The sequence below is a fragment of the Bos javanicus genome, chromosome 15, assembly GCF_032452875.1.
Source record: "Bos javanicus breed banteng chromosome 15, ARS-OSU_banteng_1.0, whole genome shotgun sequence".
NCBI classification, from domain to species: domain Eukaryota; kingdom Metazoa; phylum Chordata; class Mammalia; order Artiodactyla; family Bovidae; genus Bos; species Bos javanicus.
In genome coordinates this window covers 77,304,320-77,330,536 of record NC_083882.1, presented here as the reverse complement: position 1 = coordinate 77,330,536, position 26,217 = coordinate 77,304,320, and the positions used below count along the sequence as shown (strand labels likewise).

Sequence of the window (26,217 nt, the reverse complement as noted above, 5' to 3'; positions counted from 1 at the left end):
GGTCCCAGGGCGAGAAGGGAAGGCGGGGTCAGGATGAGACTCAGCTCTCCTCCCTTGGCCACGAGCCGCCAGGAGGGGCGCTATCCCTTCTCTGACAGATCACTGCAGGTTTCCTCGGCTACAAACCCAGGGCAGTCATTCTCGGGATATCGGGAAAGGTGACAGGAGGGGTCCAGGGTGCTCCCTGGGGCTGTTAACAGTGGGAGTGAAGGTAGAGCTGGAGTCTGCAGATAGATTCTTACCAGCAAACGAGAAAAGAGCCGCACTCCTGGCCAGAAGCTAGTGAACAGCACTGGTCCCCAGAAATCCTCAATCTCAAAATTGTCCATCTGGCTCTACGGTTCCTGACCTTTTCAGATGATGCTTCCTGGCCCCTTTGGTGTTAGTGGTGATCACGCTGTGTTTGATGGAGCCCTCGTGTGCGTGTGTGTGTGTGTGTGGCCTTGAGGACTAAGGGAACAGGACAGCCTCCCTCCACAGCTGGCTGCACCTGGGGTAGCTCAAGTCTCTCTTTCAAACACGGGAGACGCAGGTGAGGACAGAGACCCTGTGCTTCTTTCCGTCTCCCACTGGCCCAGCACTGCAGGGGATGTGAGCGGCATTGCTGGTCGGGTAACTAAGGTCCACGTTCCACAACTACTGAAGGCCACTTGCCCTAGAGCTGGCATATGCCACAGCAGGAGAAGCCACCGCAAAGAGAAGCCTGTGTGCCGAAACTAGAGAAGAGCCCCGGCTTCCCAAGTAGAGAAAGACTGCACACAGCAACAAAGACCCAGTATAGCCAAAAAATAAACAGTTTAAAAAAACAGCGGGCAGATGTGCTCTTTCTTGTTTAAAAAATAGGAAGAACCCTCTCAAGCTCTGTGGGTGGTGATGTCAGCCTGGTGGCCCCTCCCCGGGAGGGCAGCACATGCGGGAGGGGGCGGGAGAAGGCGGACCAGTGAGGATGAAACGATGGACAGGAAAAACTGGGGCGGAGCCGGCCTCCATCCACCACTGCCCTTTTTTTCCCCACTCCCTTTCAGACTAGTAAGAATTTTTTTTTTCCAGATGGGAAAAAAAGGTCTCCCAAGACACACCTTTGCCCTGCTTACAAATAGGGTTCAGGTCTCTTTGAAATATAAGCTCCGGAGCCACTTATTAAATAGCCTGTGTCTGCCCAGCCTGCAGGCCAGTGCCCACAGCAGAGCCGGGGACCCGATGCGGTGGGGGGTGCTGAGCATGCCTCTGCCCTGGGGAGGCTGCTTCATGTCGGGGCAGGACCCAGGTTGGGGAGGCCATCTGTAAGCACGGGAGTGGGAGAGGCCTCAGAGTCCAACCCTGAGAAGTCAAGGCAGACCTGGCAAATCTGCGTCCCCTGTGGGAACTCTGTCCACCAATACTCTGGCTCCTACGTGGCCTTCTGCTGTCAGGGCGGAGGTGGCCGGCTCCAGCTTACCTAGGGCTTGGTTGATCCCGTGATGCTTTGAGAGGGCCACGAGGAAGCCGTAGAAGGTCAGTCTCTGAACGTTGCTGAGGACCTCTTTGACCAGCGCCGGGGGTGGGCAGCTAGAGGGGACAACACAGATTCAAACACTAGTTAAGTCTGACGCCATCTTCTCATCCAGACCTTCAGGCTTAGGAGGTTGTGTTCTGCCGCTAAGTCGGGTCCAACTCTTTGGGACCCCGTGGACTGTAGCCCGCCAGGCTCCTCTGTCCATGGGATTCTCCAAGCAGGAATACTGGAGTGGGTTGCCATTTCCTTCTCCAGGGGATCTTCCCGACCTGGGGATCGAACCTGCATCTTTTGCATCTCCTGCCTTGGCAGGCAGATTCTTTACCACTAGTACCACCTGGGAAGCCCTTAGGAGGGTGAAAACCAAGGTACCTGCCTGCCCTGGGAACCCTAAGGCCCTGGGGAGCCTGGCAGAACTCTTGGAGCAAGGCCTTGACTGTGGACAGAAAGGCTGGCATGTTCACCAATTGGTGCTTCACTGGCAGGGGTGGGGGATGGGGAAAGGGCGCTGGGCGATGCCTCCTCTCGGAGGAGACACAAGCTGGCTGCTCTGTCCCCAAGGGGACTTTGTGCTACACAGGACAGCTACCCTCTTTTTCTGGAGGGTGAATTCTGCGCACGGTGGGTATTTTTCTCCTTCTCTCTGAAAAGTCAAGACCAATCTATCTCCTGGCAAGAAGGGGCCCAAGCTGGTCATTAACAGCTGGTCTTGCCCAAATGGAAGCAATCTGGCCCCCGTGAGCCACCTGGGAAGCCTGTCAATCATCAGCCTGGACTGATGGGGGGCAAATGGCGGCTGATTCACATTCAATATGATGACCGTCAAGGGCCTCGGAACCCTGGGCTGTCAGAAGAGCCTGCTGGGGGTCCGAGCCGGTGCCCGCGCCCGCGGCCCCGGGGGCTGGGGCGGGTTCTCACCTGTACTTGTGCCGGTCACACAGGTTCTCCAGGCACTGGTAGAACAGCGAGGCCTCCACGCCCTCTGGTGTGCCCGCCTCGCCCGTGGAAGGCCGGTGGCGGTGCTGCCCACTGGATGACGTGGGCACGATCACCGTGTTGGGGTTCTTGCCCGACAGCAGGTCCTGATAGATGGCGGCCACGCTCTCCAGGAACTCTGCGTACAGGGTGGAGGGGCGCGGGTCAGGTGGGAGGGCACCCTGGATCCCCTCACCATGCGCCCCTTCTCTCTCCAGGTCAGCTCATCTCCCAGCAAGTCCTCAATGCACAGCATCCAGGGAGCAGGGGCCCTCATGGCCCACGCTCAGGAGAGATGACACGTGTCTCAGCGCGAACGTCCCCTCCTCTGGCAGTTCTTCCTAGACCAGGTGAGACCCCGTGACATACTTTCAGGCAACCCGGACTCCTCTGGGTGCTTATCCAGTGAGGGCATCTGTGTGTGACTGGTTCGCTTTGTCTCCTTGCTCGGATGGCAGATCTTGTCCCCAGGCCTGAATCGTGCCGTGTCCACCTTCCCCACCCCCAGCACCCAGCAGAGTGCCTGGTGCATAGAAAATCCAATAAATACTTTTGAAAAACGTAAAAGGTGAACAGGCACACATTCCTGCTGGCAAACCTCTCTTGTGAGGCCACCTGCCTCTGTGACTAAGGGAAGCAGGTTGGAGATACCCATGCAGGAAAGCTTACGAACTGCTGATTTATTAAACAGCTGAACTAGTTTTCAGGTGTTAGTCCCCGAGCCCTCATCAGTGAGCCAGGACTTACGGCCCACCTCCCCACGGCTGCCCTTTCTGGGGGGCGCTGTGAGGAGAGAGCCTGGACACATGGTGAGGGGAACAGGGTCTCCACACACGGCTGCTCCTTCTCCAGGGCCCAAGAGCTTCAGAGAAATGGGAAATGGACGCCCGGAGCTGCTGAGAGCAGGAGGCGAGACCCCAGACTGCGGCCCCTGCCTGACCGGGCCCTGGGGCCGCCCTCAAGAGGACACGAAGCGGCACCTGAGTGAGGCTGCGGCCGGCCAGGGCCAGCCGCTGGCGGAAGGCCACGGGCAGGCTCCAAGGACAGCCAGCCCTGTTTACTGGAAGAGCCTGTTTGAAACAAGTTTGCTGATGGACACAGTCAGCAGTTTCAGGGCCCAGCATTCCATCGGACGCTGCCATGTGTGAGCCGGTGTGTGCTGGCATCCAGTCATCCATCTTTATTCCACCTGGGATTTCGGGGTGCAGCTGGTGCTTGCTGGGCAGCAGGGGGGCGAGGGGGAAGTGTGAGAGAGGACTGGCGTGTGCTGATGAGCTGTGTGCTCACACGGCTGCGTCGGGCCCAGGGAGACCTCCGACCCCGCTGACGCGGCACGGGCCCTCTGGTCCGCCCGGCAGCCCGGCGCGTTGGCAGCTCCCCTCTGTCCGCTTCTCCCTTAAAAGGGCCACCTGCCCCTCAGGGCTGCGGTGAGGACGAAGGTGCCTAGCGCTGGGCCCGGCCCGCAGCACGTCTTCGCTAACGGGAAACGCCGCGGGCACCGCCCCGCAGCAGCGTGTGCCGGTGTGGTGTGACCGTGGCTGTCACTTAAACTGATGTGTGTCCCCCCGCTGGCGGGAAGCACCGTGGCTTTCCGTGTCGTGAGGAGGCTGAGTGGGTCGGCCCTGCGGGCCGAGTCTTGTGACCACCGGCGAGAACGGCACATCCTGCGGGGAAGCCCGCCATGAAGGGAGGCGGCGCAGAAAGTGCGGGCCAGAGACGCAGGCGGAGGGGCCACAGGGCGGGACGGGAGTGGGGGACTGTAGTCCCACAGGAGCCGCGGGGGCCCGGAAGACTCTCACCTGAGTAGTAAAACTGGATCTGGAAGGCAAAAAGGAAATCTGAGAAAGACATCAAGCAGTCCATGGCATCGTCCATGAGCACAATCCTGAGGGGCAGAGAGAAAGAGAATATGAGAGAGAGTGGGTGCGTGTGCGCGTGCGTGCGTGTGATGGAGGGGTGTTGGAGTGAGCCGTTCTTGGGGCTCCAGTCCCCCTTGGGACAGCAAGGAGAGATGGCTCCCCCAGACAAGCTCCTCCCTGTCACCTCACTTCTCTGTTAACTGGGCTATGCCACCAAACTGAACTGGTGTGGGGGGTCAGGCTCCCACTTCAGTCTCTGTGGCACCAGCAAGTGGATGGAACATGGGCTGGCGGGGGGCGGGGGTGGCAAGGAGGGGGTGCAATTGTAATGCAGCCAAGATTTCTTTTCATATCCTTCAGCAGTAAATCCTTTCATCCTGCGGCAAGGACCATTTAGTTCAGAATAAATACAGCTGATCGGCAAAGGCAAAAAGAACAGCCAAGAGCTTTAAAGAGTCTTGGCAAGTGGCCCCGAGATTTAATAGGCGACCGAGGGCCAGACGGGCCATAGGCACCTCCATCCTGGGGCATGGGCGGCACAGAGGGCCGGGGATACATCCTGGGGCCTGCCCTTGAGGGGGTCCAGTGACGCCAGGCGGCTGCTGCTCCTCCACGCTGTCCATGCGCACAGGGTGGCCCCCTCCCCGCTTCTCGCAGGAAGAATATCCCGTGACCACTAGAGGGAGCGGACCAAAGCCCCCTTCATACTCTGCTCAGGCCCTAGCTGGAGAGAGGACAGCAAGAGATGGAAATGAGCACTTGCCGGGCTCCATCCTTATGCCAAACTCATCTACTGACGGGCAGCTGGGCTTCCAATCTGTTTCTTTTCTCTTTTCTTCCAGCCATGAGACATGTGGGAATCTTAGTTCCCTGACCAGGGATCGAACCTGTGCCCTCCTGTAGTGGACGTGCAAAGTCCTAACCACCAGACCGTCAGGGAGTTCCTACCTCCCTGCCCAATCTGTTTCTGACTGGGCCCTATCTTTCCTTAAACAAACAAATAAAAAACCCCAAGAAACCAACTTATTTTGCTCCTTCATGGGTTTTTCGAATTCTCTCTCCACCTCACTGGGTCAGAGTCCCCAGACTGGCAACTGGATCAGCTCCAGAGACTGCAGGCATTTTTTGCCTCTGGGGAAGGGGTTTTAGAGAGACTATGATGTGGACAGCGCCCCTGGGAGTGTGCAAGGCCTGGCTTCAGGTCTCCCCGAAGAGAGAGATGGTTCCTACATCTAGTCTCCAGGTGTAATAACGATAACAATAGAAATAGGCAGGATTTACTGAGTCCTTACTTCATGGCAGGCACTGTACAAGGTATTTGGATGGACCTGTGGTGGTTTAGTTGCTAAGTCATATTTGACTCTTTGAGACCCCATGGACAGTAGCCCTCCAGGCTCCTCTATCCATGGGATTCTCCAGGCAAGAATACTGGAGTGGGTTGCCATTTCCTTCTCCAAGGGATCGTCCCAAACCAGGAATCAAACTGGGTCTCCTGCATTGCAGGCAGATTCTTTACCAACTGAGCTACGAGGGAAGCCCTGAGTTACAAGGTATTTAACTTATGTTAATTAAATTTTGAGAGTCCCTTGAACAGCAGGGAGATCAAACCAGTCATCTCTAAAGGAAATCAACCCTGAATATTCATTGGAAGGACTGATGCTGAAGCTACAGTCCTTTGGCCACCTGATGCAAAGAGCTGACTCATTGGAAAAGACCCAGATGCTGGGAAAGATTGAAGGCGGGAGGAGAAGGGGGCGACAGAGGATGAGATGGTTGGATGGCATTATTGACTCAATGGACATGGGTTTGGGTGGATTCCAGGAGTTGGTGATGGACAGGGAGGCTTGGTGTTCTACAGTCTATGGAGTCATAAAGAGTTGGACATGACTGAACGACTGAACGATTACAACAATTAAATTTTACCCACAACAATCCTATGAGACAGGTGTTGTGATTATTCCATTTTACAGGTGAAGAGACTAAGTCTCAGAGAAGTCAGCTTAATAAGGTTGTATAGCTGGTAAATTTACTACATTACTCACATGTCATGGGCTTGCTTCCTACTAGGTCTCACCACCTCTTTTAAAATAAAGATACAGGATATAAACGGAGGAGCCTGGCAGGCTACAGTCCATGGGGTCATAGAGTTGGACACAGACTGAGCAACTTCACTTTCTTTCTTTCACAGGATACAAACACCTGCATTTTATTTCTTAGTTTATTATCTGCCTAACTTATCTTTTTTTCTTCTCACCTATACCTTAGGGCCTTAATTGTTTCTCATGTACCTCTTGGGGAAGAAAAAAGCTGCCTCCTCTACCAGAAGACCCTGATGTTGGGAAAGATTGAAGGCGGGAGGAGAAGGGGATGACCGAGGATGAGATGGTTGGATGGCATCACCAACTCAATGAACATGAGTTTGAGTAAATTCCGGGAGTTGGTGGTGGACAGGGAGGCCTGGCATGCTGCAGTCCATAGGGTCACAAAGAGTTGGACACGACTGAGCGACTGAACTGAACTGAACTTCCAGAATTCAACATTAAAATTACCTCTAGGGAAAAAAAAAAAAAAATTCAAGGCCAGAGTGGGAACAAGCAATGCTGCTAATGGCCACAAGAGGGCGCCCTAGTCTTTCTGGCAGAGGCTCCTGGGACGAAGAGCTGAGACTTAGGCCTAGTTAGCTGTTGTTTGGTCACCCGGTCGAGTCTGACTCTTTACGACCCCATGGACTGCAGCAGGCCAGGCCTCGCTGTCCCTCACCATTTCCTGGGGTTTGCCCAAGTTCATGTCCATTGCGTCGGTGATGCCAAGTATTTACCTCTTTTCTTATAACCTGAGCAGAATGGGCAGGCAAAAGGGATGAGAGAGGGCACAAAGCCCAGACTTTAATATCTGGATGGGGACAGAGGGGCGAGAGAGGTAGACAGAGGGTGGGGAGAGGGGGCTGGGGTAGCAGAGGCACCCCAAACTGCAGAGGGAGAGTGCATTTTTCCAGAGTCCAAGGGAGAACCTCAATGTCCTCCCTTCCCCGGCCCACAGCGGAGGGACAGGCCCCCCGAGGAGAGAAGGCAGTGCTGGCTCCTTCCTGCCCCAATTCCCGGGACAGCCAAGAACCAGAATGGCCTGAAGTTAATTGCTAGGGAAGAGTGCTGGGCTGAGAACATCCCCAAGCAGGAAACCACGAAGGGGAACCAAAGCCTTTGAAGATGTTACTTGGCTTCTCTTGTTTATCATCAACCTGGGACCTGGTGCTCCTGTTTATAGCAGTTACCTCCCTTTACTATTTCTCTCTCTCTCTCTTCTTGGCCATGCTACGGGCATGCAGAACTTCCCCAACCGGGGATCGAACCCGTGCCCTCCACAGTGGAAGCTCGGAATCTTAACCCCTGGGCCATCAGAGAAGTCTGACTATTTCTCTCTTCACCTATTTATTTACTTATTTTATACAGACGGTCCCCAACAGGTCATCATCACACCGATGATGGTGTGAAAGCAAGAAGAACTTTGAATTTTTGACTTTGAATTTTGACCTTTCCCTGGCCTAGCAATGCAAGGTACGTACTCTCCTGTGATGCTGGGCAGGGGCAGCTCCTAGTCGGCTGTGCAGTCACAAGGGTGGGACATGGACAACCATTCTATTTTCATTTTGAGTACTGTGTTCAGTCAATTACATGTGAGATTCAACACTTTATGAAAAAACAGGCTTTGGGTTAGATGATGTTGTCCAACTGTGGGCTGAGGACACAGCTGAGGTAGGGCTGGGCTAAGATATGATCTCTGGTAGGTCGGGTGTAGTCAGTGCATTTTTGACTTGATATTTTTAACTTACAGTAGATTTTATCAGGACATAACCCCCTTGCAAGTCAAGGAAGAGCTGTATTGCAATGTAACTCCAATACCATAGGACTTACCCTTTCAGAATGCACAGGGCGGTGCATTCACAAAGCTGCACAGTCACCAGCCCCATCTAATTCCAGAAGCGGTCATTCTTGCTGAACAGCCTGCTCCCGGCCATGCCAGGGCTGCCAGGCCAACTGCCGTAAGCATCTCCCCTTCTCAGCCACAGCCAGGACTGTCAGCTGCAGAGGGCCCGCCCTTCCAGCCCCAGAGCTGGCCACCGCTGTCAGCAGCCAGTCTTGACTGTGACGCCAGCTCCCTCTTTTGAGGTGGGCAGCTGGGGAAGAGAGAGGGCACAGGCCTCGGAGGTGTCAGGGTGAAGCAGGGCAAGCCCGGCGTGCACTCTGCTTTGACCCCTGCTTCTCGGGGGGCTGACGCGTGGATGGGGCTAGTTGGAGGAGGCAGGCGGTGCAGGGGCTTTCTCTCTGGGGACAGGTAGCTGGATCCCTGGCAGCACGTGCACGTAGGACTGAAGTGTTTTCCTGACTGCAAGCAGTGGGCCTGGCTGCCAGAGAAGCCAGTTGGGTCTCAGCTGTCACTGACAGCCATGCTCCTCTGCTCAGCCAGAAGCCTGGGAGTCCTCCTGACATCCAGGAAATGCCCTCTCTTGCCCGCCACATATCAACCAATCACCCGGTCCAATCAGTCCTGTTCCAGACATTTCTCTAGAATCTGTCTACTCTTTTCCACTTCCAAGGCCCCCACTGATGCCCACGTCCACCTCCTCTTCCAGGACAACGGGACGACCTTCTACCTGGTTTCCGGTAACACTTTTGCCTCCTTCTAATTGGGTAACCATACTGTGGTCAGAAAGAGTTTTGTTTTTTTTTTAATTAAATTTATTTATTTTTAAATGAAGGATAATGGCTTTACAATATTGTGTTGGTTTCTGCCAAACATCAACATGATCAGCCATAAGTTCAGTTCAGCCACTCAGTTGTGTCTGACACTTTGCGACCCCATGGACTGCAGCACACCAGGCTTCCCTGTCCATCACCAACTCCTGGAGCTTACTCAAACTCATGTCCAGCGCGACGGTGATGCCATCCAACCACCTCATCCTCTGTTGTCCCCTTCTCCTCCCGACTTCAACCTTTTCCAGCATCAGAGTCTTTTCCAATGAGTCAGTTCTTCACATCAGGTGGTCAAAGTATTGGAGTTTCAGCTTCAGCATCAGTCCTTCCAATGGATATTCGGGACTGATTTCCTTTAGGATGGACTGGTCGGATCTCCTTGCAGTCCAAGGGACTCTCAAGAGTCTTCTTCAACACCACAGTTAGGTTTACCTATGTTCTCTCCTTCTTGAACTTTCCTCCTACCTCCTTCCCCATCCCACCCCTCTAGGTTGTCATAGAGCCCGGGTTTGAGTTTCCTGAATCATACAGCAAATTCCCATTGGCTATTGGGCTTCCCTTGTGGCTCAGCTGGTAAAGAATCCGCCTGTAATGCGGGAGACCTGGGTTTGATCCCTGGGTTGGGAAGATCCCCTGGAGAAGGGAAAGGCTACTCACTCCAGTATTCTGGCCTGGAGAACTCCATGGATCATATAGTCCACGGGGTCGCAAAGAGTCGGACATGGCTGAGCGCCTTTCACTTTCACTTTTCATCTGCTTTACATACGGTAGTATGTATGCTTCCATGCTACTCTCTCCATTCATCTCACCCTCTCCTTCCTCCCAGAAAGACCTTTTTAAAAATGCGAATTTGACTGTTTTACAACTCTGTTCTAAACCCTTTACGGGCTTCCCCTTGTCCTTAGAGCAACGTCTCCCGTCCTTATCCTGGCTTATGAGCCTGTATGCCCTGCCCTTGGCTCCCGCTCACCTTTCTGGACTCACAGGAGGCCCCAGTCAGTCCCCCATGATGCTCCAGCGTGGGGGGGGAGGCACACAGTAGGCCCTCAGCCAGTATTAGTTGAATGAGAGGGAAAGTGTGAACGCATAACTAACAGAGGTGTGGTACCCTTTTCTTTTCTCCTGGCAAGGTAACATCTGGGCACTACGTTCGGCTCTGGGCGGTTTATTTAAGAAGGATGAGCTAGAGTAACAGAACAGGGGGTCGGCGAGGCAGAGTCTGCAAACCAGGATGTCAGGCTAACAACTGCCTTTAGATCCTTTAGTGGGAAGAGAGGATGAAGGGTAAGTGGTGCTGGGCCGTGGCTCTTGAAGGGCTGCCTCTGAGGGAGACGTCACAGGGTTCTGGGAGACTGGAAGATGCCCAGCTCTGGGATTATGGCTGCTTTGTGAGCAAGTGAGCTGCCTGCTGCTGGAGATATTCAAGCGGAATACTTCCCCAAAGTCTGAGTGGACTTCTAGCTCTGACAGAAGGGCATCCCAAGGGCAGAGAGAACTAACAGCTTCTGGTAACTCTGATTCTCACTGGGGAGAAGTTTGCTATTGAAAAACCTCACAAAAAGGTGCTTTTAGAAACATCGAATGCCACACCATCCATCTCCAGGCTAGCGCTCTGACCCGTAAGTCCTGGGCATCTGGCACCGGGATCTCACAACTGTGGGGAGAGGCAGGCAGGAGGCTGCAGCTTTGTCTCTGCCTGTGGTGACTGTGATGACCCCAGGCTGTAGGCCCATCACCCCACTGACAGCGGCTCCACCCTGAACCGAACCTGGCCCCACCCCCTTGAGGGTCAGGAGGAGGAGTTTCCTGGCTCGACACCCCTTCCTGCCAGCGGCCTGCTGCTAACGTGCCAGCTGCTCCTGACACCTGGAGGAGAGGGGCCGGCTCTGGCTTTGAAGGGGAGCCAGCAGGGAGCGGCTGCCAGCGAGAGTCTGTACAGATCCACTGGGTCGGGGAGGGACCCTGGCAGGCTGGGCCTCGGGGCTGGAGAGAGGGGGCTCTGGGGGAGAAGGAGAGGCTGGCTCTGAGCAGAAACATGTGGAGGGTGGAGTCCAGGGCAGAGGCTGGAATGGAGAAAGAAAAGAGCGCTTGGCAGGGTCTGAGCCCGTCCCGAGGGGGCTGGCTGTTCTCGCCCTCCCATGCTGACTTCCAACAGCTGGGATGGGCTGGCTGGTTGGACGTTACGTGGGTGCCAACGAAACAACAGTTTTCAGCCTGAATCTGCGACTTGCCAACTTCCTATTCCCCCTTAAAGGTCAGCATCCCTGGGATGATTGGCAGAAGGCGTGTTTTGTTTTGTTTTGTTTGCAGTTCAGCGGGATCCAATCCCACCAGCTCTAGAACTCCCTGCCCAAGCTTCCTTTTCTCGGCAAGTCACGTTTTTCTCTCGGAGCTTTAGTTTCCTCATCTGCAGAAAGGAGATAATTCTAGTTCCCAATTTACAGGATTCTGGTGAAGATTCAATATGGTGATATGCTGCGTCTATTCTACTGTTATATATTACTGGTATACATAGTAATCACTCAAAATCAGTGTTAGCGGCCACCCATAAGTGTGTTCTAGCTGGTTTCAGGTGATGGAAGAGCTCAAAATAGCGAATAAAAATATAGCTCAGATGTAGTGCAGCCAGTGCCTGGCTGGGCACAGGCTCTCAGGCGGAAGCGAGCTATCCTGTTTCAAGTCCACTTTTGGGGGGCGCTGGGGCTGGTGTGAAGCCTCCCATGCCGGCACTTCCTCTGGGAGGTCACATGAGCCGCGTCGTTCATGGGTGAGGGTGAAGGGCGTCTCCAGGCCTGTCTGGGATCCTGGGACACCTCTGTGGAGTCTGCCTTAATGTCAGGGCCATGAGCGAGGGCGAAACCACAGCCTGGCTGCCTTCTCCAGGTATTAACACGGTTTCCTGCGACACTTCCTTAGGGCTACCGGCCCGCTGGGCTGCACTAGAGACCCCCCTGTGCTGCACGAGCTGCTTCCAGTCCAGGCCCTCTGAGCAGCGTGGGGCGTCCAGGTTGTGGTCTTCCCTGGGCTCTGGGCTGCACTTCCGGGGGGCCCCAACGCCCCCTGCCCTGCAGTGCCTGAGAAACTGGACCCAGAGAGCCTGGGCAGCAGCAACAATTACAGCTACACGGCGTCCAGTAAGGGCTTGCTTGGTCAGCGCTTTGCATCCGGTATTGCACTTTCTTCTCCCATTGATCCTGTGACGTGAGATCGATGGATATCTTCACTGAGAACACAGGGCCTCAGAAACTTGACCAGGGTTTTCAAACCAGACGCAAAAGAGCTGTAATTTGAACACAGGCCTCTCTGACTCTAGTCACAGCTCCTGGGCCAGCTGCAGCGGCTCCAGGTGAGACGTGGCCGTGACACCTTCTGCCGGGGGTGGTGCTGTCCCTTCTCCCACTCTTGTAGAGCCATGGCCCCCAGGCGGGCTGGACGCCGACGAGGCCTGGGTGCTGCTTCTTCCTTGCAGATACCATGAAGGCCCCACTCGGCCATTTTGGCTCCATGATGCTGGTCTCTCCCCAGAAGCCTCATAGCTGGGGCTGGGGGCAACTGTTCCACGCTGTTAAGATAAAACCCACATCCAGTGCATGGTCTGCGGGGCCCTCCCTTCTTCCAGCTCCAGGCTCCTCAAACTCCCGGCCCCCTGGTTCCCCCAGGGCACCCAGGTCCTCACTGGCTCCTTTCCAGGTTGCTTACCTGCCCGAGATGGCCTTTCCCTCTCCCTGCTCCCTTCCTAAATCCTGCCCACCTTCTTCCTTTTATTTGTTTTTCTCTTTTTTATATTTTGAATTACGAAAGCATGATGAGACATTTACAGGATGCTTGGAAAATACAGATCAAAGTTACATAATAGTTTCACTATATATTACAACTACTTTTTAAGTAGATAAATTAAGATTTTTAGTTGGAGTTTCAATATCAAACTCTCAAAATTAATAGAATGAATACAGAAAAGCAGAAGGATGGAGTAGACCTGAAAAGCACCATGGACCAATTCGACATAAAGCTTACACAATTTTCACACAACAGTAGGGTATAAATTCAAGTTACCATAGATCATAAACTAGAAGACACTGGAACATATCCAGGGACATAGACCAAGGTGGAAAAACTTCATGGTTTAAAGGTACTGAAATCACACAGAATGTTCTTTTATCCACACCTTTTTCATTTTAAATACAATATTTAAAACTTCAGAAAATTACACAGAATAACAGAAAAAACACCTGTGTACCCACTAGCTAACTTCCTCTCCAATCTTCACATTTTCCCACCCTTGCTTCAATGTTTAAAAGCTTTATAAGCGATTACACGTACTGTTTAGAACACCCGGACACCCTCCCTCTACCTTCCTCCTTGAGATCCCGCTGGAACTTGAGGGCTTAGCTTTCATTCATTCACGGAAACTTGGGCTTGGCATGCCTCTGCGTGCTTTCGTACTGTTGTTGACTCACACAAATGTTTACATTCTTAAAGCATGATATCACTTTGCTTTGCCTGTTATCAAGCTCTGTGTATTCTTCTGCAACTCGCCATTTTGAGATATATCAATGCTGATGCATGTATATCTCCCTGTATTCACCTTATTATTTAAGAAAAAACATCCATTTGGCACCGTAGGATCCCCATGGTATCAAACCTGCGTCCCTTGCATTGGAAGGTGGATTCTTAACCGCTGGACCACCAGGGAAGTCCTACGTCCCTGTATTCGTTTTAGCTGCTGTATAGAATTCCAAGGAACGGATTTAAGATGTTTTGTCCTTTCTACTGCGTGGTAACAGGCATAGGGCTTCACTGGTAGCTGTTACAAATAATGCTGCCTGTCTCCTTAGACTCAGCCACACCTCATGAACTTTTTTTTTTTTTTTTTACTATTATGTAACTAGTTCCCTGCACATGGCAAATTCAAATTTATTTTGTTTTTCAGAACTTTCTGGAATTTTTTTTCCAAACACTTTCCTCTTTTTAAAGAAAATGTATTGGAATATAGTTGCCTCACAATGTTGTGTTCGTTTCTGCTGTACAGCAAAGTGAGTCAGCTGTATGTATACACATATGCCCTCTCATTTCTTGAACTTTTTAAGATTTGCCCAAATTGCTTCCAAGTGATTATGCCAATTTACACTCCCACTAGCCGAGTGTGCGAGTTCCCACAGTTCCACGTCCTCACCAATACTTGCATTATCTCACTTTAAAATTTTTGCCAATTTGATGACTGTGAGCGGGTATCTCAACTTAACTGGCATTTCCCTGATAACTAGCGAGTTTGGCCATGAAGATATGCCCGAATGTTTGGTAGTTGTTAGGGTTTTCTCTTCTGTGTATTAGCTCTTCGTATCTTTGGACTATTTTTCTACTGAGGTCCTTCATCTTTTTCTTACGCAATTGTAGGAGTTCTTTATAGACAATCTCGAGACTAAAAAAATTCTGTGGACTGATTTGTTGTTAGTTACGTAGGTGATAAATATCTTCTTCAAGTCTCTGGCTTGTCCTTCAACTTTGTTTATGGTATCTTTTGCTGGACAGACGTTTTTCATCCTCACTCTCCGCTGGGCAAGGGCTCAGCGCTTGCACTGTTGCGGCCTGGGTTCAGTCTGCCATCAGGGAGCTCCTGCTTCCCAGCAGATGCTTCTTTCTCTAGAATGTCTGCTCCACGAGGGCAGGGGCTTTGTTTTCTTCGCTGCTTTCAGCAGCAGCAGGTGATGCGTTCTCCTTCAACACTGGCTGATGGCTGAATGACTGAATGCAGTTTTGTGGTCGGTTTATCAACCTCGTCCATTGGGGTTGGGCTTAAAGAATTTATATCTCGTTTAAGAATTTTTTAACTACCCAGTGGCAATAAAATATTTTCTTCTAATCTCTTTTAAGATTATTATAGCTTTGCATTTTACACTTATGGCTATAATCCAGCCTTCTCAGGTGGCAACAGTTAATAAATAATCCAGGTGCCAATGCAGGAGATTTGGGTTCAATCTCTGGGTCAGGAAGATCCCCTGGAGGAGGAAATGGCAAACTACTCCAGTATTCTTGCCTGGCAGATTCCATGGACAGAGGAGCCTGGTGGGCTACAGTCCACAGGGCAGCAAAAGAGTCGGACAAGACTGATCACACATGCACACAAGGATTTTTCTGTAATCTATATGAAACTGACTTTTGCATATGGTCTGAAGTAGTGATCTAATTTTATTTTATCCTAGAGGATAAACGTCAACTGAAAAAAAAAATGCACGATGTGAGAATTGTGAGTTAAGTTTTATTTGGGGCAAAATGAGGACTACAACCTGGGAGACAGCACCTCAGAGAGCTCTGAGAAACCACTCTGAAGAGCTGGGAGAAAGCTCCGTATGTACTGATTTTGGTGAAGGGGGAGCATGCCATCAAGCACGCATTTTTGCAGAAGTTGCTGCTAGTCTTGTGAAGTTTACTGCTAGCCATGAGGAGCAGACGTCTCCATGTGTGATTTTAGTGCTTTTCTAGGTATGAGGAGAGGCAAGGATTGGACTCATAAAATCTTTTCTTGAAAATATCTAACTATTTGAAGGCCTGTTCTGCTAGTTTTTCCCAGAACACAGAGTGCCTCATTCCTAATTAACCCCATTCAGGGTGTGTTGAAGGTCAGCTGCTGCAGTGGCTTAATCTTCGTACAGACAGATGGCAGTCCCAATTTTTAGTGGGCATTTTGATGGCCTTGGGCTTCCCTGGTGGTTCCGATGCAATGCAGGAGACCTGGGTTTGATCCCTGGGTTGGGAAGATCTGCTGGAGAAGGGAACGGCTACCCACTCCAGTATTCTGGCCTGGAGAATTCCACAGATTATATAGTCTATGGGGTCACAAAGAGTCGGACATGACTGAGTGACTTTCACTGTCATGATGGCCTTACAGTAAGTCTTAGTAGTTGAAAGGGCTAAGACTTATTTCAAGACCAACAGGCTTCCCTGGTGGCTCAGGCGGTAAAGAATCTGCCTGCAATATGGGAGACCTGGGTTCGATTCCAGGTCTGGGTTGGGAAGATCCCCTGGAGGAGGGCACGGCAGTCTGGTATTCTTGCCTGGAGAATCCCACGGACAGAGGAGCCTGGCGGGCTACAGTCCAGGGGGTTTGCAACGAGTTGGACACGCCTGAGCGATGAGGCACTCAGAGAACACAGAGCTGGCAGAGCAAGTTCATCTCTTACAGACCCTCCGGGTCCCCGATGCAACATGTCTATCTCTGCCTTAGGGACCAGCTTCTAATCGACCAGGTTAGGCTGTAACCTGTTTACGTGTCCCTGCAGCACTTGGCTCTTCATTGACTTAACGTCTGCTGCTCTACTGGTTGGCAAGCTCCTTGAGGGCTGGACCCACGTCTGTTTTGCTCACTGTCAGCTCCTCCACAAGCACGCTGACTGGCACGTAACAGGCACTCAATAAACATTTGGGAAATGAGAGGATGGGGAGAAAGACCTTCGGGGCAACAGCGACGCTGTCGGGTGGCAGGTCAGCCCTGGGGGGAGATCAGTGCAGGACACTGCTGCAGGCGAGAGGCATGAAGTGCAGGACGCTGCTGCAGGCGAGAGGCATGAGGAAAGACATTCTAGATTTTTTAGGGGTCTACATGCTTTCAAAGCGCTGTATGTATTCAGCATACAACCATGACAGAAGAGCTCTTCCTATTAAACATGTATTACTGACTAGGAAATGTGGCTTTCAGAGACAGAGAAGCGAGTTAAATACGATTTCCGATGACAAGAGTGAGAAGGAAACGCAATTCCTTTGAGTGCAATCAGTTCTAAAATGGCAGAATGAGATGGGCATGCAAAGCTCTAAAGAGGTTCTCAGAGTGGTCCCAGACCCGTGAGCACCACCTGAGAACCTCTAAGAAACATGAATTCTTGAGCCCCATCTCAGACCCCCTGAGCTCTGAGGACGGGGCCTGGGCCATCTGCAGTTCACTAAGCTCTGCGGGTGAGTCTGGCGCTCTCTCAGATTGGAGGGCCACTGCTTGAAATCTCCACCCTTGGGGCGAGGCTTCCCACTCGTGTCATGTGAGCCTTGGACGGGCTACAAGTGTGGGGGCCCCCTGGGCCCAGGGGACTCACCACAGGCAGTCTTGTCTTTACCCTACTTTTTGTTACGTATTATTTTCTGAGTGTTGTGAAGGGGAAGAAGGCCAGAAAGCAGTGCCTTAGGGAACCCAGGAACTTCTCACTTATTTAATTTTTACATCGAAGTACAGTTCATTTCCAACGTTGTGCTAATTTCTGCTGTACAGCAGGGTGATTCAGTCATATGCACATACATTCTCCTTTTAATATTCTTTTCCATTATGGTTTATCCCCGGAGACTGGGTTCGGTTCTCTGCGCTCTACAGTAGGGCCGTGTGGTTTATCCATTTTATATGTAACAGTTGGCATCTGCTAACCCCAAACTCTCAGCCTATCCCTTCCCACTGGCAACCGCAAGTCTGTTCTCAATGTCTGACTTCTCACTGATTAAAAAAAAAAGTCTGGTAATAATAATACCAACATTATTTTAACAGCAAGAAAATATTATTTATTGAATGTCCATAATGTGCTAAGCAATTTATATATATATAATTTTGTTGAAATCTTACAGCCACCCTATGATTTAATTATTAGCCCCATTTTACAGACAAGGCAAACAGGGCTTAGAGAAGTTGAGAAAGATCCTCAAGGTCATGCAGTCAATAGACAGAGGTGGTGTGGATACTCAGGTCTTTCTAATCCTCTGGTGCCTGTGCTCTTAGAGGTCAGGGTTAACACCACTGCTTCTAACATTTTTGCTCTATGCCAGGCATTGTTTTAATCACGTGATATGCGGCTTCAATTATGACAACTATTAAAATTATTCCCACTTTACAGATGAGGAAACTGAGGCTCAAAGAAATTAAATAACTTTCCCCAGGATATAAGCTGGGACCAGGATTTGAACTCAAGAGTTCTGGCTTGAATCTCTCTGGTGGTCCAGTGGTTTAGAATCTGCCTGCCACTGTGTTCAGAGCAAAGCCCAGACTCTGCCTGAACATGACAGCCAGGCACTGGGATGCCAGGAACCTGTGCTGGATGGATACAAGCTGACTAATCAGAAAACTCCTGATTCTAAGTGTTTGTAATTTCTATGTTCTTCTGGCTTTTCTGAAATTTCTTGGATTTCTTTACTGCAAATGTGTTATTCTTACAACTTGAAAGGGAAAGGATGAAAGGAGCAAAAAAAAAAAAGAATCTGCCTGCCAGTGCAGGGGACACAGGTTCAATCCTGGTCCGGGAAGACTCTGCAACCCTCAGGGCACCTAAGCCCATGTGCCACTACTATCGATCCCGTGAGCCTCAACTACTGAAGCCCTCGAGCCCGTGCTCTGCAACGAGAGAAGCCACCGCAAAGAGAAGCCTGCGCACCGCGCCTAGAGAGGAGCCTCTGCTCGGTGCAACTAGAGAGAGCCCACACACGGCAATGAAGACCCAGCACAGCCAAAACACACATAAATAAAAAGGACCTTCCCTGAAGGTGGGGAGGCGTGGTATTAAAATGCCATCAAAAGTGGCCTCTCACTTGTTAAAAAAAGAAGCAGTTTGGCTCTAGTTGAGCGCTTTTAACCGTCAGGAAAGCTGCCCAGTCCATGGAGGATGGAGACGAAGATGCTATGGTGACCGTTTAGGGATATGTAACTCAACGACCTCCATTCTGCAGGAGTGGGGGGTGGGGCGGGGCTCTGGCCGGGCGCGGTCAGGGGGTCTGCTGGCTCTTCCCCAGTTGTGTTTCCGGCTCACACCTGCCGCCCCAGGCCCGGCCGAGGTGCCGCCCGTCAGCTGGGCGCACGTGGGGCTGCTCTGTGCTCGGCAGGCTCTGGTGCACAGCTGCGTGTGGGTCACATTCCTTTACGCACACATCATCAGGGGCTGCCGCCTGCTCCCACGGCCTGTCCCCACCTCGGGGCCACGAAGACTGTCCTCCAGCCATGGCCACTGCCTTGGGGGGGCCTCGCCATCCGCACCCCCGCCTGCAGTTTTGGTCGGAAGCCGGGGCTCGCGTGTGAGGAAGCTGGGATCCTGACCTTCAGGATGAGAAGGGAAGAGCTCAGGCAGTCAGAGGGGCACATTCTGGGATGGATATGATTTTTCCACACAGACACACACACGCACACAGCAGCTGGAGTGGGGTGGGGAGAGAATGGAGCTGGGGAGGCGGGGTCGACACCGAAGCTTGAGTCTTGAAGTCATCTCTAATTTTGTAGCCCGTCTCCTGACGCTTGCCCTGGGCCCTTCTGCTGTTGATTCTGGCGTCCCCACCATCCCTTCTCGTTGCTGGCTATTAGCATGGACCGGCCACCATGCTTCCCCCCTGCTCAAATGGAAAGGTCTGAAGTTCTAAAGAACAAGAGGGTCTCTTGGTGGTGGTGGTGATGGGGAGGGGCGGTAAGCTTCTGACCACAGCCGGGGGAAGGTCACTCCAGAAGCCCCTGGATATCAAAACTTGTAAGAATCTGTGGATTTTAGAGGGTTCTGCTCCTTCTAGTCTAACCTTCCAGTGTTTACTACATCAGGTTGTTTGGAAGCATCTGGGAGGTGGGTGGGGCCGAAGACCATACAGAAGGTTCACCCTCGGGCCCACCCACTACCTTTCAGGTGTGGGAAACGGGGACAGCAGCTGCTGTGGAGTGACAGAGACCAAGGCGGTGTGTCACAAAGTGATGGCAGGCTGTGATCGGTACCCAAGCGACCCTCTTCTAAATCAGATGTCAAGCTCCTTGGTACAGGAACTATAATCTTATTCATCACTGCACCCCCAGTGTGCAGATTAGATCCTGGCACAAAACTGGCACTCAATAAATAGCTGATGAACGACTTGTCTGGCGGTCCAGTGGTTAAGACTTCACCTTCCAGTGCGCGTTCAATCCCTGCTCAGGGACCTAAGATCCCACATACCTTGGGGCCAAGAAGCAAAACCTAACACAGAAGCAATATTGTAACAAATTCAGTAAAAACTAAAAAAAAAAAAAAAAAAGGTCCACATAAGAAACCTTTAAAAAATATTTGATAAGAGGAAATACTGAGAGCTGCTATGACGTGGATGAACCTTGAAAACATACGGCTAAGCGAAAGGAACCAGTCACAAAGGCCCGCATATCGTGTGCTTCCATTTCAGTGTCTTGAACATGCAAATTTACTGAGACAGAGTGTAGTTGCTGCGGGCGAGAGAGGATGGGCGGGGGATTAGGGAGCAGTGGCTGAGAGCAGCAGGGTTTCTTTTGGGGGTAATTAAAATTAAAAGATGCTTACTCCTTGGAAGAAAAGTTATGACCAACCTAGATAGCATATTCAAAAGCAGAGACATTACTTTGCCAACAAAGGTCCGTCTAGTCAAGGCTATGGTTTTTCCAGTGGTCATGTATGGATGTGAGAGTTGGACTGTGAAGAAAGCTGAGTGCCGAAGAATTGATGCTTTTGAACTGTGGTGTTGGAGAAGACTCCTGAGAGTCCCTTGGACTGCAAGGAGATCCAACCAGTCCATTCTGAAGGAGATCAGTCCTGGGTGTTCATTGGAAGGACTGATGCTAAAGCTGAAACTCCAGTACTTTGGCCACCTCATGCGAAGAGTTGAAACATTGGAAAAGACTCTGATGCTGGGAGGGATTGGGGGCAGGAGGAGAAGGGGACGACAGAGGATGAGATGGCTGGATGGGATCACTGACTCGATGCACGTGAGTTTGAGTGAACTCCAGGGGGTGGTGATGGACAGGGAGGCCTGGCGTGCTGCAGTCTGTGGGGTCACAAAGAGTCGGACATGACTGAGAGACTGAACTGAACTGAAGATGCTCTAAAATGGATTGTGGCGATGTGAATATATGGTTGACCCTTGAACAACCTGTGTTTCAACTGCGCAGGCTCACTATTTTTTCAATAGTGAATACAGAAGGGGCAGCTGGTTGAGTCCATAGATGCTGAACCTGCATATATGGAACCACATGTGTGGAAGTCCTGTGCGTATGGAGAGTGGACTAAGAGTTCTACTTGGGTTTTCATCTGCACAGAGAGGCCGGTGTCTCTCACCTCTTCCTTGTTTACTAGTCAACTCTACTCTGTACGCATACTTGATCAATTGGTTTAGGGAAGCTGGGCATTAAAAAAATTATTACTTAGACTTTCCTAGAGCAGTTTTAGGTTCACAGTGAACTGGAGGGGATTTCTCAAATGCCTTCTGCCCCCACACGTGCACAGACTCCCCCATAATCAAAGCCCCCCACCCCGCCGGCACATCTGCTCCAGCCATTGAACCCACGGACGCATCATCACCCCAAGTCCAGGTTTGGAGCCACGCTTCACTCTTGGAGCTACATTCCACGGGTGTGAACAGATGTATCTACCATGTATGCTGTGCCCTGTGTGCTGTGCTTAGTCGCTCAGTCGTGTCCGACTCTTTTCAACCCCATGGACGGTAGCCCTCCAGGCTCCTCTGTCCATGGGGATTCTCCAGGCAAGAATGTTGGAGTGGGTTGCCATGCTCTCCCCCAGGGAATCTTCCCATCCTAGGGATCAAACCCAGGTCTCCCACATTACAGGCGGATTCTTTACTGCCTGAGCCACAAGGGAAGCCCAAGAATACTGGAGTGGGTAGCCATGCTCTCCTCCAGGGAATCTTCCCATCCTAGGGATCGAACCCAGGTCTCCCACGTTACAGGTGGATTCTTTACTGTCTGAGCCACAAGGGAAGCCCAAGAATACTGGAGAGGGTAGCCTATCCCTTCTCCAGGGGATCTTCCTGGCCCAGGAATTAAACTGGGGTCTCCTTCATTGCAGGTGGATTCTTTACCAGCTGAGCTACCAGGGAAGGCCATCTACCGTGTATAAGACAGAATATTTTTCTAAAAATCCTCTGTTTTGGCATTTTTCAAAAGACGAGATTTTTGCTACACTTCCATTTGTTGCCTTAGCTCAGATTTTCACCTAAATAAGTAAAAGTTAACTGAGGCATAGCCCAGCTACCGCATTTGCTTAAAGGATGCGAATAACAGTGAAACCAAACACAGAAATTAGGGGCTCTAACTATTTCTGCCAAGTCTCCCTGGTTCTGGACTAATACTGAAAACTGTCTTTTAGCATAAATAATACAATTTATCTCCCCCTCAGTCGGAATTTATCACCTTCACGCTTTCCAGCCTCGAACTTCACCCCCCTTCATCGCAAGTCGCTGCCAAAGCTTGCGCCATATTTTCTCAGAATGCCCTCTAGGGATGTTTATCTGTGTGTGTGCCCGTGTGAGTGTGCGAGCTGGTGTGAGTGTGTTTGCCTCTTCATCTCACCACCACCCCCAACTCTATCTGCAGACCCTAAGGCTCCCCACAGAAACCACCAAAGATCATTTGGCTTCCTCCTGGAGATGCAGAAAGTGAATATTATGTTTTGGGGCAAATCCCAAATAGACCCCTCTCCAAATGCCAATTCCTTCCCGTCGCTGTTACTCTCTCCTAACGTGTGTTTGTCTGCATACATCGAAGTTCTCTCTCAGAAGCCTGAGCCAGAGAGAGGGCACAGTTGACTTCAGGAGCCCGGGAGACATACCTGGCGGCCTTCTGAGTGAGCTCCAGGGGGAAATCCGGGCACAGTAATTGCAGCAAGCAGTGATACTCCCTCATGGTCAGCAAATCTGCAGTGAAATGGAGAGGAAGGCGTCAGGCCTCAGAGTGGGAAGTCACCGCAGGCTTTTCGGTCATTTCAGGGGTTTCAGACCTACCCTAGGTAGAACTGCTCTTTTTTAAACAAATTTTTATTGGAGGATAATTGCTTTACAATAGTATGCTGGTTTCTGCCACACATCAACATGGATCAAGGTGAGTCACTATTAAGGTTGCGTTAACCCAAGGATGATATTTTAAGATCAGTATTTCTACAAAGTTTTTCCAGGATGGGAGGCACCCAGCTACAACATTTTGGCCAAAGGAGCTTCACTGGTTTGAGGGATGGTTGGGTAAGAAGGGAGAATTAGAGGCGCAACTTTATTAGCCTTCTCAGTTTGATTTTCCTGGTGTCTGAAAATCCACAAAAATGAGTCATTTCAAAGCTGGCTACATTTGCTGAAATTCTCTGGCACGGTAGCCTTCACCACAACATGCCCAAAGACCATGCACAGAATATCTGGAAGCAGTGCCAAGGCAGAGGCAGTCTTGTAGTGTATAGGGGAGAAGAGTTAGCAGGGCGGCCCGAGCCCTTCTTGCCCTTCATCCAGTACTGGGCAGGCTGGCTTCTTTTGGATGCCCACACAGATCTGGTCATCCTACTGTAGGAAGCCAAGACCCGAGATCTACAATCAAGGCGACCAAATGACTCCTGATATACAGAAGCAGTGCTTTGGGAGAGATGAGCCAGGATGACGCTCCGTGGCTCAGCAGAAAACCCAGAGAGGTAAACTCAGAGGGCTTTGTAGAATGTCAGGGGAGAGGAAATACACTGATGCTTAAAAGCTGTTTTGGGATGATTTGAGAGAATAGCATTGAAACATATACATTATGATATACAAAACAGATAACCAGTGTGACTTTGATGTATGAAGCAGGGCACTCAAAGTCGGTGCTCTGGGACAACCTGGACGGACAGGGTGGGGAGGCAGCTGGAAGCGGGGTTCAGACGGAGGGACACATGTACACCGGTGGCCGATTTATGTTGAAAGGAGTTTGTCAAGGCTGTATATTGTCACCCTGTTTATTTAACTAATCTGCAGAGTACATCATGAGAAACGCTGGACTGGAAGAAACACAAGCTGGAATCAAGATTGCCAGGAGAAATATCAATAACCTCAGATATGCAGATGACACCACCCTTATGGCAGAAAGTGAAGAGGAACTCAAAAGCCCCTTGATGAAAGTGAAAGTGGAGAGTGAAAAAGTTGGCTTAAAGCTCAACATTCAGAAAACGAAGATCATGGCATCCGGTCCCACCACTTCATGGGAAATAGATGGGGAAACAGTGGAAACAGTGTCAGACTTTATTTTTCTGGGCTCCAAAATCACTACAGATGGTGACTGCAGCCATGAAATTAAAAGACGCTTACTCCTTGGAAGGAAGGTTATGACCAACCTAGATAGCATATTCAAAAGCAGAGACATTACTTTGCCAACAAAGGTTCGTCTAGTCAAGGCTATGGTTTTTCCAGTGGTCATGTATGGATGTGAGAATTGGACTATGAAGAAGGCTGAGTGCTGAAGAATTGATGCTTTTGAACTGTGGTGTTGGAGAAGACTCTTGAGAGTCCCTTGGACTGCAAGGAGATCCAACCAGTCCATTCTGAAGGAGATCAGCCCTGGGATTTCTTTGGAAAGAATGATGCTAAAGCGGAAACTCCAGTACTTTGGCCACCTCATGCGAAGAGTTGACTCACTGGAAAAGACTCTGATGCTGGGAGGGATTGGGGGTAGGAGGAGAAGGGGACGACAGAGAATGACATGGCTGGATGGCATCACTGACTCGATGGACGTGAGTCTGAGTGAACTCCGGGAGTTGGTGATGGACAGGGCGGCCTGGCATGCTGCGGTTCATGGGGTCGCAAAGAGTCGGACACGACTGAGCGACTGATTTGATCTGATGGCAGAAACCAGATCTTCCATATTAAAATTTAAAAAAAGAAAAAAAAAAGTTGTTTTGTTACTGCGTGTCCCAAAGCTGAGGGATTTTAGATCAGTCAGGCAGCTTCAATCCACAAGTATTCCATATACCAAAGCATTTCAAATACGGAAGGACGTGCTGACGGTAAAGCAGGATGGAGCAACCCAGAAGCCCTCCTAACTGGGAGCCTGGGTGAGAGGAGGGAGCCCCGAGGGCAAGGCCACACTGGGGGGAACAAAGATGGTGATCACAGGCACTTGGTTTCTCTGGACCTAAGTTAGCTCAAGCCACAGGAATCCAGATCTCCTGTCCCTGCGAGTTCAGTTGATGCTTTTCCAAGATAAAAACCCCAAATCCCCAGGGACAGGCCTGGGTTTCCTATCCTTTTTCATCAAGGCTCCATTCAAGGTGAGGGCACAGCGTCAGACTAACCACACTGCCAGTCAGGGACAGCAAGGGGACAGCGTCAGCGTGGGTCAGAGGACAAGATGGCTTTTGAGGCCTTCGTCTCGGCCACAACGGGGGGTGCGCTTCCCTCTCCTTGCTCGCCTGACCTCGGGCACCAGCCTAGTCGGAGGCTTTGTTCTTCAGCAGGAAGAGTAACAGCTACTTGTGGGCTCGCGGACTTGGGGTGAGGGACAGGAAAAACGAAGCGGCGAAAAGCCACTGAATTGAATGCGTTCCTGCTTTCCTCTCACTCCAAAGCTCCCTGTGCAGAGAGGAGTGAGTTCTGTCTTTGGATCATTAAAGCTCTTCTAGGCTAAGATTTAGAGAAGGAAATGGCAACCCCACTCCAGTATCCTTATCCTTGACTGGACAATCCCATGGACAGAGGAGCCTGGTGGGCTACAGTCCACGGGGTCGCAGGAGTCGGACACGACTGAGCTACTGAACTGAATTGAACTGAGGCTAAGATTTGGTGGATGGATCTGATACCATTCTTAGGGTGGGCCAAAGTATTTCCCAGTTATTCATATTTATCCCCCAAATTATCTGCAAGATACTCTTGGGAAGATAAACAACATGAAGGAAAGTGAGAAGCTGAGAGACAGTTGTGACACCTGCCCCCCACCCCCTGCTTATTTAATCAAGAAAGACCGTGCTGGGACTCCATCTTAGCTTCTAGCCTCCTGGTTTTCCTGCCCTCAGCATTTTTTAGGTTCTTGATGATATTCTAACTCACGTGTTTCAAATACTTGCTTCCTAAGGACAGAAGAGTAACTTACGAAAATAATTTTGTTCTTCTCCAAAGCATCGACAGTTCTGGGAAATACTAAATACATCAGAAAAACAGAATAGATCCTGTTCACCACTTCTGGAACTTGACATTCCCAAATGTAAAGCGAGGAAGACAGTCAGATAAAGAGATGAGTGAAAGTGCAGGCAAATACACAACTTTGGCTACCTTAACTGTGGAAGACAGCAGTTCTATTTCTTTAAGACAGCAGTTCTATTAAAGCAGACTCAGGATAATATCAAGGCCAGATGCTTTCAAGGGAGAGGCATCTGTCGCTTGGAAACACTCCTGGGTTGCACATTGG

General features: G+C 50.9%; 1 protein-coding gene and 1 long non-coding RNA gene across 3 annotated transcripts in view; one reads left to right on the top strand and one right to left on the bottom strand.

Moving 5' to 3' along the window:
- Positions 1-26,217, bottom strand: part of CSTPP1 (centriolar satellite-associated tubulin polyglutamylase complex regulator 1) — a 210,733-nt gene that overhangs the window by 3,250 nt on the left and 181,266 nt on the right. For both annotated transcript variants that reach the window (XM_061381444.1, XM_061381443.1), the window contains exons 4-7: positions 22,640-22,724; positions 4,270-4,355; positions 2,414-2,609; positions 1,439-1,548 (exon numbers count right to left, since the gene is read on the bottom strand). In XM_061381444.1, the coding sequence (XP_061237428.1) occupies positions 1,439-1,548; positions 2,414-2,609; positions 4,270-4,355; positions 22,640-22,724 (477 nt within the window). The remainder of the gene's footprint in view (positions 1-1,438; positions 1,549-2,413; positions 2,610-4,269; positions 4,356-22,639; positions 22,725-26,217) is intronic.
- On the top strand, positions 2,606-5,605 carry LOC133227057 (uncharacterized). The gene is made up of 2 exons (XR_009729715.1): positions 2,606-2,820; positions 3,323-5,605. It is a non-coding gene; the product is annotated as an uncharacterized LOC133227057 (long non-coding RNA).